Below are 19,279 nucleotides of genomic sequence, written 5' to 3'. Positions count from 1 at the left end.
ACATATATAATTACATATAATCATATATATTTATATATAATTTATACTATTATTATAAAGCAACAGAGTTTGTAGCCTTTTTTGTTCGCTATGATCTCGAAAACCAATGGACCGAATTTTTACTAAAAGTATATGAAATAGGGGTAGAGTTTCCCGGGGAGTGTTATAGAGTGTATAGTTTTTTGTTACCAATTTTCTGGAAACCGGTTTTTTTAATTTTTCTAATTTTTCGAGAAATAATTGACCGAATTTTAAAGAATTGTATATAAAACAAGGGTAGAATTTTTCGGAGAGTGCCATAAAATGTAGAATTTTTTGTTACCGATCTTTTTGGAAACCGGTATCAGAAGTTTTTCGAATTTTTGGGGAAATTCCTGGAGAGTGTCATAAAGTGTATAATTTTTCGTTACCAATCTTTTTGGAAACCGGTATCAGAAGTTTTTCGAATTTTTTGGGAAATATTTGATTGAATTTTAAAGAATTGTATATAAAACAGGGGTAAAATTTCCCGGGGAGTGCTATAAACTGTATAGTTTTTCGTTACCGATTTTTTTGGAAACCGGTATCTTTTTGGAAATTGGTTACGAAATTTTTCTATACTATCTTTACTATTATCTTTACTATTATAATAAAGAGACAAAGTTTGTAGCCTTTTTTTGTTTGCTATAATCTCGAAAACCATTTGATCAAATTTTTACCAAAAGTATATAAAATAGGAGTAGAATTTTCCGGGGAGTGTTATAGAGTGTATAGTTTTTCGTTACCGATCTTTTTGGGAACCGGTATCCAAAATTTTTTCAATTTTTTGGGAAATAATTGACCGAATCTTTCTGTGATGTTATTTTTTGACCCGGTATTTATTATTTTTAAGTAGAGACTAAATAAGTTGTTAAATTCATATGTTAAATATTAATCAATTAATCAATATCGAAAGTCGCTTTCGGGAAATAATTGACCGAATCTTCCTGTGATGTTATTTTGTGACCCGGTATTTATTCTTTTTGAGTAGAGACTAAATAGCAATATAGCAAAAGCTACGCGTATGAGAGCCATGCATATGAGGTCGCGAGCGAAGCCGCGGGGCATGCTAGTTATATATAATCTTCCCGGGAACACTAATATGTCATGTACTTTTCATAGATAATGACGTTAAACATCATACGTTCGTTATGTATTTTTGAAAAGATCTGTTTTCCGACCTACCAGTCTCGAAGCAATCATCTTCAGTGAAATGGAGATCGTAAGATATTTTAATTGTCACACCGCTGAGGATGGCTCAATTTGGAGCCGAAACGTCCGGACTTTTTGAAGAAAAATAATAAATTAATTTATACGCACAAACATCCGCGTCGACTCTTATAGCCATATTTATCTTTTTGATAATATAATACTAGCGTTTTGGCCCGCGCTTCGCGCGGTCCTCAAAGCTAGCGCGTGGACTTCAAAGCATGGTGTAAGGATTACATGGTGTGCTCAATTGGTGTCTTTCTTTCTCTAAAATCGTTTCTCTCTCTGCCGCTCACGTCGAATTGTGTAAGCAGTGGTACCACCACTAAAAGTAACTAGGAAATAGGAAATTTGAACGGATTATGTTGCAAACTGCCTCCTGAAAATGTATTGCAACGATGAATGATATTTGAAGATACGTTGTATTTATTAGAAATTATTGAAAAGTATTATTGTTTAGGGCTTCAATGATTTCTCAACAAATGGAAAAGTATTAAAGAAAATTTAAAAAAATAATACTTGTAAAGCCTCATGTACAAAGAATGTAATAGTATTAAAATTGCAATACTTCCTTTTTTCAAATGTTTTAATGCTTCTATTTTTTCCTTTGCTGGTTTTGAATGAATTAACGCAAAAAGACAGAATTATTGTCATCGATTAATGGCATGAATAAAGCCTAACCTTCTGCCCGATGATAATGTATATATTAAGTATAAAAGCACTCTAGTATCTTACTGGCTCAAAGGATGTGGCGATAACTTTCGAATGCAGGGGTCATACGTTCGAATCAATTGTTTTTTTTTTATTAATTATTTGTTGCCCGTAAAAGTAACATAACAATTATTAATTTTATATGAAATTGGCGTTTAAAAATATGTATTGGCGAAGTATAATATAACTAATTATAGGTATACATAATCAACGAAAAATTAAATTATTGAAATTTAATATAATTTATTAATTATTCCAATTTCATGTATTTTTTTTATTCATTATTCTTGATTACATTTCTAATTTCTGTTTCAATAATTGTATCTATTTAAAATTAATTTGTTTACAACACAAGGTGGTACATTAATAAACCGCTTAAAAGGAAAGTCGATACACGAAAATCAGATCTTTGGAAAAAAATTTGTCACACCTTTTACATTTAAAATATTATTACTGATATTTTTGAAGAGAGAGAAGTGATTAATGTTTGTGAAAAAAAATGCAAAGAAGCAAAAATAATTAGTATAACAACTTTTATTTGTAATTGGACTTTTCTTCTGAAAAAAGGTAGTTGAAAATGTTTAATAACAAGAAATTTAATATTATATTTATATAAAGAACATCACTATTAATCACCCCTTTGTGATTTTTGTTAAATTAAACCTTCAAATATTTACCTCCTATGTATTCCTTTTGGCGTACTAATATTTACAATGTTGTCTTTTACAACTACATGAGAAGTTGTTGGTGAAGTTGTATTTGAAGATCCTATTCTTCTTTCAGAATTGACAACTAGTGGGAATTCTCGTCGGAGGATATTGAATTTGAGATTTGGTTCAGCGGGTTCAGCCACCGCATTCCTTGTGAAAAAGTACATTTATATAATTACATAACACCACATTACAAATACAAATGTGTATGTGTTTTTATATACTTACTTGTTTACATTTGGAGCTTCTGAACAATTCAAAAATAACGTTGGCACAGCCGATGGTAGTAGGTGACGTTTCTTAACAGGGTCTTTCCGTGCCCGACCTTGATGAAAGGACTCTTGACTAAAATGAACCGAGCATATCCTTGCTGAAAATAATATAATGTATAAATAATCATTGTATTAAATATGGCTTTATAATTTTTATTTCAAATTAAAGATTTTCATATTTTGAATTGCAAAATATTTTTACTTATATACATGAACAAAGTGCTAATTTGTTTTTATTATTTTCTGTTCATATTAATAACATTTCATGACATTTTTACTCCATTTGTAAATACAAAATTTGAGGTTATGTTAGTAACTAAAAAATATTATTTTTTATTCATTTTTATGTTTCAATTAATATACTTTTGCACGTTTATGTACAATATCAAACTTACCAAATTCAACTTTTGGTGATAAAACATAGCCTCCTATTTTTTTCAGCCATCCTTCCCGCATCACTTCATTTTTCGGTAGCTGAAAAAAATTCACAGTTTCCTCACGAACCCCCGTTGTTTTATTCCTACAACTTTTAACAATACACCGCACCATTTTTATTTTAAATTTATATATTGTCGCAACGCAAACAGACCCACTGTTTAACACAAAACAATGTACCGTACTTCTGAGTGGCATAAGCGGCATGAGTGTGACGATGCATGAACATGTGCCAATATTACAACACCAAAAATGTTTTACTTCTAGACGTTGGCTACTCTGTTTACACAATTCGACACGAGTGACGTCATTACCCGAATCCCCCCAGGCAATTGAGCACACCATGTAATCCTTACACCATGCTTCAAAACTAGGAAACTATAGATCTATATGAGGAAGCAATGTGCAAGTTTCTACTTGCACACTTAAAAGCAATGTTCAATTTTCTACCTGCACACTTTTTTATTATCCTAAAACATCATTTTTTGAAGTCTCAATATTTTCTATAAATACAAATTCTTTTAAATTGACGATATAAACTAAAAGCAAAACAATTTACAATATTTGTATATATAAGTTTGTATATAAGATATAATAAATGTTAATCTGTCTTCACATTTTTTGTATTTTATTCTTTTTGTTGTCTTTATTTTCTTCATCGTTTCCTTTACGTTTATTACTTTTTCCAGCCTCATTCTTGTCTTCTTTTCGCTTGCTATTCTCAATCTCTATCCCATTACTACACTCTTTCTCTGCTTGTTTTTGAATTTTTTTCTTCGTTTGATTCTTTTCATAGGTTACTAAATATATAAAGTAAAAAATGTATACATTCATTACATCAACATTTTACAATATTTGTATGTAATATATAAATACTTTTTTCAGCCTCTATTCCATCACTATACTCTTTCTCTTTCTTTGCTTGCTTTTGAAGTTCTTTCTCCGCTTGATCCTCTTTCTCTTTTTTGCTTGCTTTTGAAGTTCTTTCTCCGCTTGATCCTTTTCATAGTCTATCATAAAATTTAACAAATCGTCCGGACCATCCTCGAGTACTAAATAACCATATGTATCTTATAAATTATACAGATATGTTATGTATGTATTATACAAATAATAAATAATAAATAATAAATATAACAAATATTATTTAAATTTTTCTTATTAAGAACGAATATTTACAATTTTCAATTGCTTCTTGTTCCATTATTTAAGCGCTGCGATTTAATTTTTCTATGTATTTTGTGAAGACAAATTAATAACGAAATGAAATATGACATATTAATCTAGATATATAAAGGAAGATGTCCTGACTGACTCACTCACTCACTCACTCACTCACTCATCAATGCCCAGCCCAAACTCCTGAACCGAATTTTTACCAAAAGTACATGAAATAGGGGTAGAATTTTCCGGGGAGTGCCACTATGTGTATAGTTTTTTGTTACCGATTTCCTGGAAACCGGTTTTTTTAATTTTTCTTATTTTTCGGGAAATAATTGGCCGAATCTCAAAGAATTATAGATCAAACAGGGGCAGAATTTTTCGGGGAGTGCTATAAAGTGTATAATTTTTCGTTACCGATCTTTTTGGAAGCCGGTACGGAAATTTTTTCAATTTTTCGGGAATTTATTGACCGAATCTTAAAGAAGTAGTGGTAGAATTTTACGGGGAGTGCCATGATGTGTACAGTTTTTGTTACCGATCCTTTTTGGAAACCAGTTTTTTTAATTTTTCCAATTTTTAGGGAAATAATTGATTGAATCTCAAAAAATTATACATGAAGAAGGAGTATAATTTTCCGGGGAGTGCTATAAAGTGTACTATTTTTTGTTACCGATCTTTTTGGAAACCGGTTCGGAATGACCGAATCTCAAAGAATTGTACATAAAGTAGGGGTTGAATTTCCCGGAGAGTGCTATAAAGTATATAATTTTTTGTTACCGATCTTTTCGGAAAGGGCAATCTTATATATAAAACAAAGTTGGGTTGGTTACACCATTTATAACTCAAGAACGGCTGGACAGATTTTGAAAGTATTGTATATGAAGTAGGGGTAGAATTTCCCGGGGAGTGATATAGGTTGTATAGTTTTTCGTTACCACGTAAAAAAAAAATTAATCTAGAAAGATATCCAGGGACGGAAAGGGGAAGGGAGGGAGGGGGAGGGGGAAGGGGGAGGGAGGGAGAAAGAAAGACTATTTGCGTGTCTTAATACACATGTTCTCCGGGGCGAAGCCCGGCGGGGCATGCTAGTATTAATATATGAAACTAACAACTTATACAGTCATTTATTAGATAAACGCTCGACACTCGGTCAGTTTCGCAAAGTTCAAACATCGATTTCATATCACATTTAACACTACACTGTGTTTTTTATATTGTTACGCCCGCTCGCCCGTGCCGAGACGTTCGTTCTCGTGGGCTGAAATTGGCTTCGCTCCGCAGAAGTTTCAAGCCGAAGCGCGTCTCTTGACAACGGGGACGCATAGAATTATCGATTTAATTACCGCCTGTCAGATTGATCTGGTGACTCGAATCGTTCGGTCCGGTTTCCCAGAACTTTCTTGTATTCCGTTCTGAGTTTAAATAAACCCGAGTTCCTTTTTGTATAACGAGAGTGGTTATTTCTGCGATCCCGGAAGTACGCGGACGCGTTCGTGAGTGCGCGCGACACGAATAGCGAACGGAGCGTAACACTTTTTGGGGGCTCGTCCGGGATCGCGCGTGTGAGTGTGTGTGCCATGACGACGCTAGTTGCGACGAGAAAGAGACGCCTGGTGGACTCTTCGGAGCCTGCGACGGAGTCGGCAGCTTCAGAGACGGCAGCTCTCCAAGCCGTGCTACAGGAGATGCGGCAAATGCGCGAGGAGCAAGCGCAACGTGATGAGGAACTCGCCGCAATGCTTCGCCGGCACGATGAGGAGCTCCAATTTTTACGGGGAGACCGGTTGCCTTCTCAGGAAACACAGCTAAGTCCTTCCAATATTAGAGCGAATCGCGGTCCGGAAGTAGAAGCCGTTGGTGTGGGAAACGGCGCGCGCAGTAAAATCGGATATAAACTTAAACCTGACACGTTTGACGGTGTGGTTCCGTTGCGAGAGTTTTTCTCGCAATTTAATTTAATCGCACGCGCGAATCAATGGGACGATGCGATCAAAACCGTAGCTTTAGCGTCGTGCTTAAGGGGAAAAGCGCGTTCTGTCCTAGAATCGGTAGAAAATTTAGAGAATTTGGGTTACGAAGAACTAAAGTTCAAATTAGAACTACGTTTCGGTGAGGGGCAACCTTCGCAAAATTATTATACTCAGTTTACGAACAGAAGGCAAAGATTCGGGGAAGATTTAGCTACTTTCGGTCACGAATTGGAAAGGCTCTCTCGATTAGCTTATCCTGAGTGTCCCTACGCGGTTCGAGACAAGATCGCGTGCGCTCAATTTGTTTCTTCCCTTTCGGACGGATTTGTAAGAAGGACTCTTCAGCTAGAAGGGATTACCTCGCTGAAATTGGCCATAGAGAGGGCAAAGGCCGTCAAAATTATACAAGGAGGAAATTTTGAAAGAAGGAGGGATTTTGAGAAGCGATTTGAGAAGGGGAAGGATAGGGGCGTGAAGAGTAATGAAAAGGGGGACGGAGATGAAAAAGTCGAAGAAAGAGGAAAGAAAGGTTATGGTTATGAGCGGAGGGATTGGAATAGAACAAAGGAGTGTTGGAATTGTGGAAAGGAGGGACATTTCCGGTTTGAGTGTCCTAAGAACAAGGGAAACTCGGTTTAGTTGCTCTCGGCGGGGGAAGAACAACTGAAGTGGGTATTACCCCGAGTGTTAATTGTTCTCAAACTTTTTCTGTTAATCGAATAAAGTCAAGTTCAAATTATTTTAGTTATAAGGGGATGTTGGATGGTAACGAGTGTTGTTTCAAGATAGATACGGGTTCGGATGTTTCGATTCTTAGTAGAAGAATGGTTAGAGAGGGCAAGCACATCATTCAGATTAAGGACAATTCTCTTAGATATCCCACTGGAGAGGTAGTTCCCATCGAATTTAAGGTCATGGCAAAGTTCTCTTGGGAAAATATTTCGTGGAAATTCCTATGTATGTAATAGACATGGATGATGATTGTTTATTAGGTGTAGATTTCTTAAGGAAGATAAATTTAGAAAATGTTTTTGAATTTGCTTTCATTTCTTCGGAATCCGATAAAGAAAAGGTTTTGAGTTGTTCTCGAATTCAAGTTTCTTCCGAAAGAGCTCCATTCTTGAAAGAACTCTATACTAATAATTCCTCAAATTTAAATAAGGCTCAGAAAGAAATTTTTACGGATTTCTTAGAGGAGTATCAGGATGTATTTTCCGAGGAGATTGTTGCTGGTAATTGTGGAGTCGTCGAACATGTCATCAATTTAGAAGATTCTTCTCCCATTAAGCAGGTTCCTCGTCGAATTCCCTTACGAATGCGAGGGGAAGTAGAAAAGATTATTGAGGAAATGAGAAAGCAAGGGGTCATAGAAGAGTCACAAAGTCCGTGGGTTTCTCCTGCTGTTTTGGTAAGAAAAAAAGATGGAACGTTGAGATTTTGCGTCGATTATAGAATGGTAAATGCAATAACTAAAAAAGATTCGTTTCCCTTGCCTAGAATAGATGACATTTTCGATCAGCTTTCGGGAAACTTTTGGTTTTGCACTCTGGATCTTAAAAGTGGTTATTGGCAGGTAAAGATTCGTCCTGAGGATAGGGAAAAGACTGCCTTTTCTATTGGACGTGGATTATGGCAATTCACTGTAATGCCTTTTGGGCTGTGTAACGCTCCTGCTACCTTTGAGCGTTTAATGGAAAAAGTATTGCGAGGATTATTATATATTTGTTTGGTTTATTAGTTTATTTGGACGATGTAATAATTTTCGGTAAAAATTTTAATGAAATGCTAGGGAATTTAAAGAACGTGCTTTCACGGTTACGTTCTGTTAATCTTAAAGTAAACCCTAAAAAGTGTATTCTCTTTGCAAAGGAAGTAAAATATTTGGGACATATAGTCTCTTCAGGAGGTGTTACTACAGATCCGGAAAAGATCTCTGCTGTGAAGGATTGGCCGATTCCACATAACAAGAAGCAGCTTCGAAGTTTCCTAGGGTTTTGCTCATATTATCGGAAATTTGTAAAAGGATTTTCTTCTTTAGCCAAACCTTTATATGCTCTAACAGAAAATCAGGTTAAATTTTCTTGGGACGAGAAGTGTCAAAGTGCATTTTTAGAGTTGAAACGAGTGTTATCTTCTTCTCCAATGTTATCCTTCCCGAGTGGGGAGGGAGAATTTATTTTGGACACTGACGCTTCGAATATTGGAATTGGCGCAGTCCTTTCACAAAAGCAAGAGGGAGTAGAAAAAGTCATTGCTTATTTCAGTCGTGTACTTAGTAAGTCTGAGAGGAATTATTGCGTTACTCGTCGAGAACTCTTGGCGATAGTCGATTCTATTAAATTTTTCCGGCATTATCTTCTAGGGCGGAAGTTCTTGATCCGTACGGATCATGTTTCTCTTAGGTGGTTGATGTCCTTGAAAGACTTAGAAGGGCAATTGGCGCGTTGGCTGGAAAGACTCCAGCAATATGAGTTCGAGATTATTCATCGCAAAGGTTTAATTCACAAGAATGCCGATGGGCTTTCTAGACGACAATGTGAATCATTTGGTTGCGAATATTGTGTCAAAGTGGAGAGAAGGCAGATTGAAGAATCAAGAAAATCAGTCGCTCGTATTATTCTCATAGGAGAAACTCTTCAAGATTGGCGCAAGGAGCAATTAGAGGACGTTAGCATTGCTTTTATTTACCGCGGGAAGGAAACGGGAATACGTCCGTCTCGTTTTGAAATACCCGCTGGAAATGTCTCCGCCCGAATATATTGGTCTTATTGGGATGCTTTGAGTTTAAAGGATGGGGTTCTTTATAAGAGATGGGAAGCACCGAATCTTAAGTCAAGTATTTTTCAGCTTATTGTTCCTCGAAACCGTGTTAACCAGATTCTAGAAGAAGCACATGATTCTTTTTCTGGAGGACACTTTGGAGTCAATAAAACTCTTGAAAAAATCCGAAAGCGGTTTTATTGGGCTACCTGTAAACAAGATGTGGAGGAATGGTGCAAAACTTGCAAAGTTTGTGTGTCAAAAAAAGGCCCTTTGGGGAAGGGAAAGTCTCCATTACAAATTTATAATGTTGGGGCCCCATTCGAAAGATTACAAATGGACATACTTGGCCCTCTTCCTATTACTACTTCCGGAAATAGATATCTCCTCGTCATTGTTGACTGTTTCACCAAATGGGTAGAAGTTTTTCCTATCAGGAATATTAGGGCAAGTACAGTGGCAGAAGTCTTCGTTAATCAAGTCATTTCTAGACACGGGGTCCCTTTAGAAGTCCATACGGATCAGGGGAAGAATTTTGAGTCCAAACTTTTCGCGGAATTGATGAATCTCCTTGGAATTCGGAAAACGAGAACAACTGCTCTACATCCGCAATCGGATGGACAAGTCGAGCGGCAACATCAGACTATTGTTAATTATTTGGCGAAGTATATTTCTGAAAATCAGAAAGATTGGGATCGCTGGGTCCCTATGTTTTTATTGGCTTACAGATCTTCTAAACACGAGACTACTGGAGTAACTCCCGCCGAGCTGTGTTTTGCCCGAGATCTTAGGTTGCCGTTAGATCTGCTTTTAGGAAGTCCTCCGAGGGGAGGATCTCAGTCAGTTGAAGGTTTTATTGGGAATTTGAAAGAGAAGTTGGACAAGATCCATTCCAACGTTAGGGAACGTATGGATATAAAGTCTTCACGAGCAAAGTCTTGGTATGATCGAAAGGCCAGGCAAACTCTTTTTCAAGAAGGAGAGAAAGTTTGGTTTTATAATCCTCGTAGGATGAAAGGTAGAGCCCCTAAATTGCAGAGCAATTGGGAAGGACCTTTCTTAATAGTGAAAAAGTTGAATGATGTGGTCTATTGTATTCAAAGATCTGTGAGACATAAGAAGAAAATTGTGCATGCGGATAGGTTGGCTTCTTTTTCCGAAAGACATTAGAGTTTGATAGGGATATTATGGACTAGGTTGGGTGTAATAATTTGCGGGGAAGGTTAATTACGGTAGAAATTAAGATTGTTGTGTTGCATTGTTTACTGCGCGTGTTATTTTGTTCTTAGATATTTACGGAAGCCGAAGCGGTCGTAACTCCTCACCGAGTTGGACATCTTGGGAGCTGGCTTGTTGCCGAACCTAATACCGGCGAAGGATAAGACTGCCTCTCTCACGGTTGTTTGATCCGTGGTTTTTCCGTGAGACATAGGGCAAATGCCGAGGCAGGGACTTGGGGAGTCTTTCGAGACGTTGGGTCCACGGTAAGCTTCCCCCCCCCTTGTCCGAAGATTTAGAAGAGGAGCAGCGACATCTCCGACGACTTCGGGAGTTGAGAGGAAGAGGCCTGTGTTGGGAGGCGAGATCTCCTGCGAGGGAATTGATGAGGGGTCGCCCTGGAGTCGGCAGGGGGGAGAGAGTATCTTCTTCCGGAAAATGTCGATTGGGGACTCGCTCCATGAGGAAGAGGACATGATCCTGGACTCGAGAAGAGGACGGTGCCCGGTAACCTGTGGCAGCAGCCCAGGGTAGGGCTGCTGCCACAGGTTACCGGGCACCGTCCTCTTCTCGAGTCCAGGATCATGTCCTCTTCCTCATGGAGCGAGTCCCCAATCGACATTTTCCGGAAGAAGATACTCTCTCCCCCCTGAACGGAGCGTAACAATATAATTAAAAAACTAATCAACCAAATTTTAAAGGATTATGTATAGAATAAGGTTAGAAAATATTGAAAAAAATATAAAGAAAATCAATTCTTAATTAAAAATTATCCATTAATAAAAAATTAAACTTATCCTCCAAAAATTAAAAAAATTTTGACATTTGATTTCTATTTCATATATAATTCTTTAAGATTTGGTCAATTAATTCCCGAAAAATTTGAAAAATTTTGTAACCGGTTCCCAAAAAAATTGGTAACGAAAAATTATCTATAAAAATTATCCATAAAAAAAATTCAGCTTGATATCTCAAAATTAACGGAAATTGGAGCAAAAATCGGAAACCCCTTTCTTATTAGCAATTGTTCTATAAACTCATCATAGCCATCCTCAAAAAATTAGAAAATTTTGAAACCAGTTTCCAAAAAATCGATTATGAAAAATTATACACGTCTTTGCCATCCCCAAAAAATTATAAAAATTTGGGCATTGTTTTTAAGAAAATAACGAAAAATTATCTCTAAAAAATTCAGCTAATATCTCAAAATTTGAGGAAATTATAACAATCACGTACATTTTTTTTAAACAAAAATCGGAAACCCTTTTAGAAAAATTGGAAAAACTTCGTAACCGGTTTCAAGAAAATCAATTCATTAATAAAAAATTATCCATTAATAAAAAATTAAACTTATCCTCCAAAAATTAGAAAAATTTTGACACGACTCCTATTTCATATATAATTTTTTAAGATTTGGTCAATTAATTCCCGAAAAATTGGAAAAAATTTGTAACCGGTTTCCAAAAAAATTGGTAACAAAAAATTGTACACTTTATAGCAATCCCGGGGAAATTCTACCTTTATTTCATATGTAATTCTTTAAGATTCAATTATTTTCCGAGAAATTGGAAAAATTTTGTAACCGGTTTCTAAAAAGATCGGTAACAAAAAATAATACACTTTATAGCACTCCCCAGAAAATTTTACCTCTACTTCATATATAATTGTTTGAGATTCGGTCAATTAATTTCCGAAAAATTAGAAAATTTTCTGATACCGATTTCCCCAAAAATTGGTAACGAAAAATTATACACTTTATGGCAATCCTCGGGAAATTCTACCCCTACTTCATATTTTTTTTAAGATTCGGTCAATTATTTTCCGAAAAATTGGAAAAATTTTGTAACCGGTTTCCAAAAAGATCGGTAACAAAAAACTGTACAATTTATGGCATTCCCCGGGAAATTCTTCCCCTACTTCATACACAATTCTTTGAGATTTGGTCGATTATTTCCCGAAAAATTGGAAAAATTAAAAAAACCGGTTTCCAGAAAATTGGCAACGAAAAACTATACACTTTATGGCACTCCCCGGAAAATTCTACCCCTATTTCATGTACCCTTGATAAAAATTCGGTCCACTAACGAATGAGTAGTTCGCGGTCAGACAGACAGACAGACAGACAGACAAACAGACAGACGTCCGGTACTTATATATATAGATAAATAGATAGATAAATTATCGTTTCAATTATCATTTCCTTATTTACTGACATCGTGATATTTTAAGTATTAATTAAAGACAAACGGAACATGAGCGACAATTTTTCTTCTCAGAATCTTTTTTGCTACACAAAATGTATTACTAAAAAGTAATTAACATACTTCCGAAAAATCTTTATTACACGATATATAAATACGATTTTTCAGAAAAATAGTGCTTGTCACATGTGCATAGATTTTAACTTTTATAACTTTTACAAGACAGCATAGGGTAACTCCGGTATATACGCCGCAGCTAAGGAAAACTTAATTTATTGAGTACTATTTACTATGTTTAAGGCAAATAAATTAGACCAATAAAAACTTTATACTGTCTACTACTATAAAAAAATATAAATATGAAATATTCATTCTTTGTATTTAGAAACCCTTGCATTTTTGCCATCCATAGAGGTGGGATATATGACATTCATGGGTGAAATATACGCCTTATAAAAAATTACAAATAATGTTTATAAATAAGACAATAAAATGTTGAAAATAATGAGTTATAAAATGTGTGTAAAAAGTTTATTAAGCTGTAAGAATGATAAACAAATTATAAAACTAAAAGATTTTAAAAAGAAAATAGAAGGAACGATAGATGCATTAAAATTTATTGTAATACGATTTAAAAAAAAAGGAAAAGAACACACAGGAGATTTTGATTTTTACAGAGTGTCTGTACTATGGCATAAATCCCACACGCTAAAAATGCCGTATATCCTAAACAGGTGGGATATACAAAATATCAAGCTAAACAAAGAATACAAAAGCTATGCACTTGTATTTTGCTGTATTCCATCTTTTGTCCCTCTACACTTATGTATCATGAAATAACTATTAAATCTTTTGCATTCCCTGCAGTAATCATTTTACGTAGGTCGTAATATATGATCGCGCTACATACCACGGTGAGAAATCGATTCAACTCATGACGGTTTCGTTAATATTAACAGTAAAGAACTGAAATTACAACACAATACTAATATGGCATAAATAGTATATTGTGCACCGAGGGGCGAAATAGTCCAGTCAAATTAGACATTTGAGCTCGGAAGTGAAGCGGTATTTATGAAACCTTTTTAGGGTTGTTGGGGGGATGTAGAAGAGCTTATTTCTGAGTTGTCGGGTTAATCGGACCGATGGGTTTTTAAGGGGGGGAGGGGGAATGAAAAATTTCGTTTTTTCGCAATAACTCGGCGAATTTTGACCGTACATGATTGATTAACCTCTCATTTTGTAGCTCTTTTAAAGCCCTACAATTCATTTCGTGAAGACCCTAACTTAAAATCAATATTTGTCGAGTTCTAGCCGGTGAAAGTGGGAAAAAATGTATTTTGTCGCGGTTTTTTGCGTTTATCTCGTTTCCATTAATAGATAGAAATGTGCCGCCACTGACAAAGTTGTAGGGCTTGAAGAGACCTACAAAACGAGAGGTCAGTCGTTCAGATTCGTTAAAAATTGAGCCCAGGGAAGCCTCTGGAAGTCGCGCTTTTAACGCGTGGCCGATCGTCGCCGGCGGCGGCGCGCCGCCGCGGCGACGATCGGCCACGCGACGGTGCGTGTCGAGTCGAGTGCGCTCGGGACTCGGCGCGTCTTTCGCTTATCTCTCTTTTCGAGTATAAAGTTAATGAAAAATTGTAACATGAGCGAGTGTTTTATATGCAACGAGCCGTTAGGCGGCGATAACGTGTACGAAGTTAAAGCGAGAGGTGTGCAAACTCTGAAACGGGCAATTGTAGAAAGAAAAAACGAAGAACATCGGCGTTTGTTGGAAAACGCGCAAAACATTATTGTTCACAGAAGTTGCTACAAGCGTTACACCGATTTGAGGCAACCTTTTACGAATAATGTGAAAACTGATTTTGGCGAAATCGGTGAGCAAACCAACGAACAACCAACGACCGAGCCTGATTTCGATATCGCAAAGCAGTGCTTGTTTTGTTGCGAAGAAATTTCAAAAAATATAGAAAGGTATTCACAAAAGAAGTACGAAAAAACATTATCACATTAACGCGAAGTAATACGACAACAAATCGACAACAAATCGGCGCGCCGCCGCCGGCGACGATCGGCCACGCGTTAAAAGCGCGACTTCCAGAGGCTTCCCTGGGCTCAATTTTTAACGAATCTGAACGACTGACCTCTCGTTTTGTAGGTCTCTTCAAGCCCTACAACTTTGTCAGTGGCGGCACATTTCTATCTATTAATGGAAACGAGATAAACGCAAAAAACCGCGACAAAATACATTTTTTCCCACTTTCACCGGCTAGAACTCGACAAATATTGATTTTAAGTTAGGGTCTTCACGAAATGAATTGTAGGGCTTTAAAAGAGCTACAAAATGAGAGGTTAATCAATCATGTACGGTCAAAATTCGCCGAGTTATTGCGAAAAAACGAAATTTTTCATTCCCCCTCCCCCCCTTAAAAACCCATCGGTCCGATTAACCCGACAACTCAGAAATAAGCTCTTCTACATCCCCCCAACAACCCTAAAAAGGTTTTATAAATACCGCTTCACTTCCGAGCAAAAGCCTTTTTTTTGTCTAATTTGACTGGACTAAAAGTAGCGTTTTTCAGACGAGTGTGAAGTTTGCCGCCCGAGCCTTCGGCAGGGTCTGAAAAAGCTTTCGCCCCGAGGTGCACACGATATTTTTCACAATATCTTTACGGAAAGTTCGACCTCCATGCCTAGAGAGAGGCGAGAGTGGTCATTTCACTCCAGGACGGCATAGCGGGCGGAAAGTAACCACTTTCCTCCCTAGGGCGAAAAATGATCCGCTAAACAGGGACGAAAGTGACCACTTTCCGCCCTAGGGAGGAAAGTGGTTACTTTCGTCCCGCTAATGCCGTCCTGGCGTGAAATTGGTCACTTTTGCCCCTCTCTACAGGCATGGAAAGTCGAACTTTCCGTGGAGGTGTTGTGAAAAAGCACATAACAGTGTGATTGCGAGCAAGTATCTTTATTTCTTCTATTTTTTTCTAACTTCTGCGGCGTAAATCCTTGCGCGGCGTAAATACCGGAGTTACCCTATACGTACGTGTGTGATTTTGGATACACCTTTCTTCTTAAAGAGCTCCTCGGCATTAGCTCCCTGCGGTCAATATAATCATTATCTGTTGATCACTATCTGTCACTTTTTTTCTTCAAGTTATCTTTCGGGTGAGGGAAATTTAATGTGCCTTCTGCCTCTTTTCCCGTAAACAATACAACACAACACTATCATTATCTGTCGCGTGGGAGTTTGTAAAGTTTATCTCCTCGGGCAAGAAAAAGTCAGATTTTCTGTCTCTTTTTATGGCAATATATGGCACTATTATAACACTCTAGTTCGATAGTATACACTACTTGATTAATTAATTTTACCAGTCTTCTTGATGAAATTGAACACAATATGTTAGGTATTATTAAACTCATGGAATAATAATAAAATGAGGTTAATTGAGAGACAATTTTAGTAAAATATTTCTATCAGGGAATATTTACATTTCGGAATTTGCATTGCAATATATTCGCTCGTAGGGCACGTAGAGGAAAAATAAAAACATTTTTCTTATATAAATCGACTCCAAGCTATCGATCGAGCCTACTTAGAACTTGGTCCGTTCACTCGTTATTGAGATCTCAAAATCTCGGAATCTCGCAACTCGTGTAAAGATATACGGGGGGGTCTCGCGCTGCGCATGTACTTGGCGCGAGACACTACTGTGTCTCTTGATATCTATAAATTATTATACCTACCTATATATAAAAAGTTCGCCCATGCGTTGAACCGCTTCTCGATACCGCTGCTGGAATGCACCAAGGCCTCGTAGTGAAGTGCCCATGGCAGTTTCTGCAAACGCATTTGTAAAAGTGTATCATGATAATATTGTCTGATATATATAGGTATTTTAGAAATATCTATGGCTATAAAAAAATATAGGTATACCAATTTGCAGTAGATATAATATTGTGATATTGATATTTATAATTTAAAAAAATTAAATTTTGGTCTAACGTTATTTGTCAATAGGAATAAAATATACTGTTAAAATATATAATTATGAACGCATCATACCACATATTGCATTTAGCGTATGTTCACTAAAGAACGGTACTAAATCTTTTACAACTGTGCCTTCTGTATTTTTCAAGGACTTAGTCATGCTTTCGGCTTCCTCGATCAAAATCTCAACAAACTTCTTTAATATATTAAAATGAAATGTGGGAGTTAATATCTTTCGTCTTGAATGCCACTTGGCGCCTAAAACATAAACAATATAATGCACAATTATGAGATAACGATATGAAACAAATATTGTTATAAGATAATGCAATCTTTTTATTTAATTTGAAGTTAATCGATTTTTAATGTTCATTAATTACTTTAAATTTGGGTATTCTTTCTTTGATGTGCGTTTAAACCTTTGCGATAACACATTATGTTATGAAAATTTGACGCAGTCACATTTACAATGCACATTAACAATTATAACTGCATTTACGGATACGTTATCTTGCACACGCATGACATTTGTCATCTTATCCGCAGTCATTGTATTTATTTTCTTTATTTAATAAAAATGTTGCATTGCGAAAAATGAAAAATACTAGTATGTTATTCTATACATTCCTAGCTACATTATACTGTAATTTTATAGAGAAAGTGAAAGTATTTACTATATAATTATGTCATTCCTTATAAACAAACACCAAAAAATTACATATGGGTGCATCCAAAACACATTTCTTATTATTAGGCTAGTAAAATTAGATCTGAAAATGGCAAAACGGATTGACAAGCCATTTTTTTTAGGGTGAGTAGAAAGTCATAGGAGATGCCCAAATTCATAAACTTCAAACAAAATTTCCCTGTGCGTCGGCGGCCATCTTGAAAATAGAGGTGAATATTTAAAGTTTGAATATCTCGGCTCCTATTGTGGTCGAATTTTTTTCTTTTTTTTTAATTTTGTAGGGAAAAATATTTGCTAAAACTTCTGTTTGAAAAAATGTTTAATAGCTGTCAAGGAAAAAAGTTACAACCAAAAAAGTGCCCAATTAGGGGTTAAACATTTTTATTGACACTTATATACCCCTGTTAGTTTGATCAAAAAAATGTTCAAATAAAACTTGTAGAGGACTCAATTCTCTACAATTTTTGTATATTTTTTTGCGGTGACTCAAAAAACGCTAGAGATGGAGAGCGCCAAAGTTAAGTGTGTCTAGTAAATGCTTTTTTTCGTGGGGAAAATTCGCGGTTTTATTGTAAATTGTCGTATATTATAAAACTCTTCCGCGAACTGTACAGTGTGTTATTGTGTGTGTGTGTGTGTGTGTGTGTGTTGTTTGTGTGTGTTATTGTGTGTTAGTGTGTATTATTTTCGATCAGTTGTGAACTGTATTTTGAGCGTTTCAGAGTGAAATTTCACGAAAATGAGCGAGTGTTTTATTTGTGGGAAAGCGCTGAGTGACGGCAAAGTTACTGTCGTTTAAAAAAGAGGTGTGCAAACTTTACATTCGTTTGCAATCAAGAGGGGCGACGAGAAACATGCGCGCATGCTGGAGGACGTCAACAACATCACAATGCACGTGCTCTGTCGAAAAATATACATTAACGAAAGAATAGCTGCAGCGGCTATTCGTCGTCGGAGCAACTGTGCTGTCTCGATCTCAAAATCACCTCCATCTTCTCCGTCGTCATCGTAATCTTCGAACCATCCACCGGCATTCCATCCACCAGCATTCTATTTTGAAAAACGTTGCCCTTTCTGCGCCGAAGTAATTGATGAGGTATTTATAAAACAGCAAAAATCATTGCCCGTTGACAGACGAAGAATAATTTGTGGAGTGAAAAGTAATTCCATACGAGATACAATTTTCAAGCATTTGAATGATCGCAACAATGATTTTGCCCGGGGCGTAATGAACCGTATCCGTCCAATTCCGGATTAAACAAAATTCAATCTTTCGGCACGGCAGCATATATTTTGCCATCAAGTACAAACCTGGCTTAATATCTACCAGGATCCAGAGGAATGGGGCTGGCGACGAACTCGACTAGGACTAGAACCAATTATGACCACCCAGGATCCAGCGCCTCCTGCGGTACTGGAATCAATATCGTGCAAATGTAAAAAAAAATGTGGAACAGCCTGTGGTTGTCTCAAAGCTGGGCTTAAATGTTCGGTAATATGCGAACATTGCAGCGAGGAATTATGTGCAAACATTGTACAGTTGCAGCAAATACTCGAAGACGACGACTGGACTCCGAATTTCCCCCGGTTGACTTCAACGATTCCGAAAGTGAGGAAGTCACCGAAGAAAGTTGAGATATCAATGACGATTATATTGATGAAAGAAATATGCCCAGCGACAAAAAAGCAAAGACTTGCATAAATTGTTTTCACAATATATAGAACGAAAAGAACTTTCTCGGACCCGTGGATTATATTTACTGGAGATACCACGTAAAAAAAAATGCGCCTGAAACTCTACCTATCACTCTCGCCTAAAAAAATGCGCCTGAAACTCTCTATCAGTGATGGTGCGGAAAAGAGTTTTATAATATACGACAATTTACAATAAAACCGCGAATTTTCCCCACGAAAAAGAACATTTATTAG

General features: G+C 36.6%; 1 protein-coding gene across 1 annotated transcript in view; it reads right to left on the bottom strand.

Annotated features, from left to right (window-relative positions):
• The window catches only part of LOC139819874 (cytochrome P450 4C1-like), a 169,315-nt gene that overhangs the window by 97,303 nt on the left and 52,733 nt on the right, over positions 1-19,279 (bottom strand). Inside the window, exons 5-6 of the mRNA XM_071789632.1 lie at positions 16,735-16,920; positions 16,416-16,509 (exon numbers count right to left, since the gene is read on the bottom strand). Coding sequence (XP_071645733.1) covers positions 16,416-16,509; positions 16,735-16,822 — 182 coding nt within the window. The 5' untranslated portion in view covers positions 16,823-16,920. The remainder of the gene's footprint in view (positions 1-16,415; positions 16,510-16,734; positions 16,921-19,279) is intronic.

This window comes from Temnothorax longispinosus, chromosome 10, assembly GCF_030848805.1.
Source record: "Temnothorax longispinosus isolate EJ_2023e chromosome 10, Tlon_JGU_v1, whole genome shotgun sequence".
NCBI classification, from domain to species: domain Eukaryota; kingdom Metazoa; phylum Arthropoda; class Insecta; order Hymenoptera; family Formicidae; genus Temnothorax; species Temnothorax longispinosus.
The sequence above is the reverse complement of the archived record's forward strand: the minus strand, read 5'-3'. Positions and strand labels throughout refer to the sequence as shown.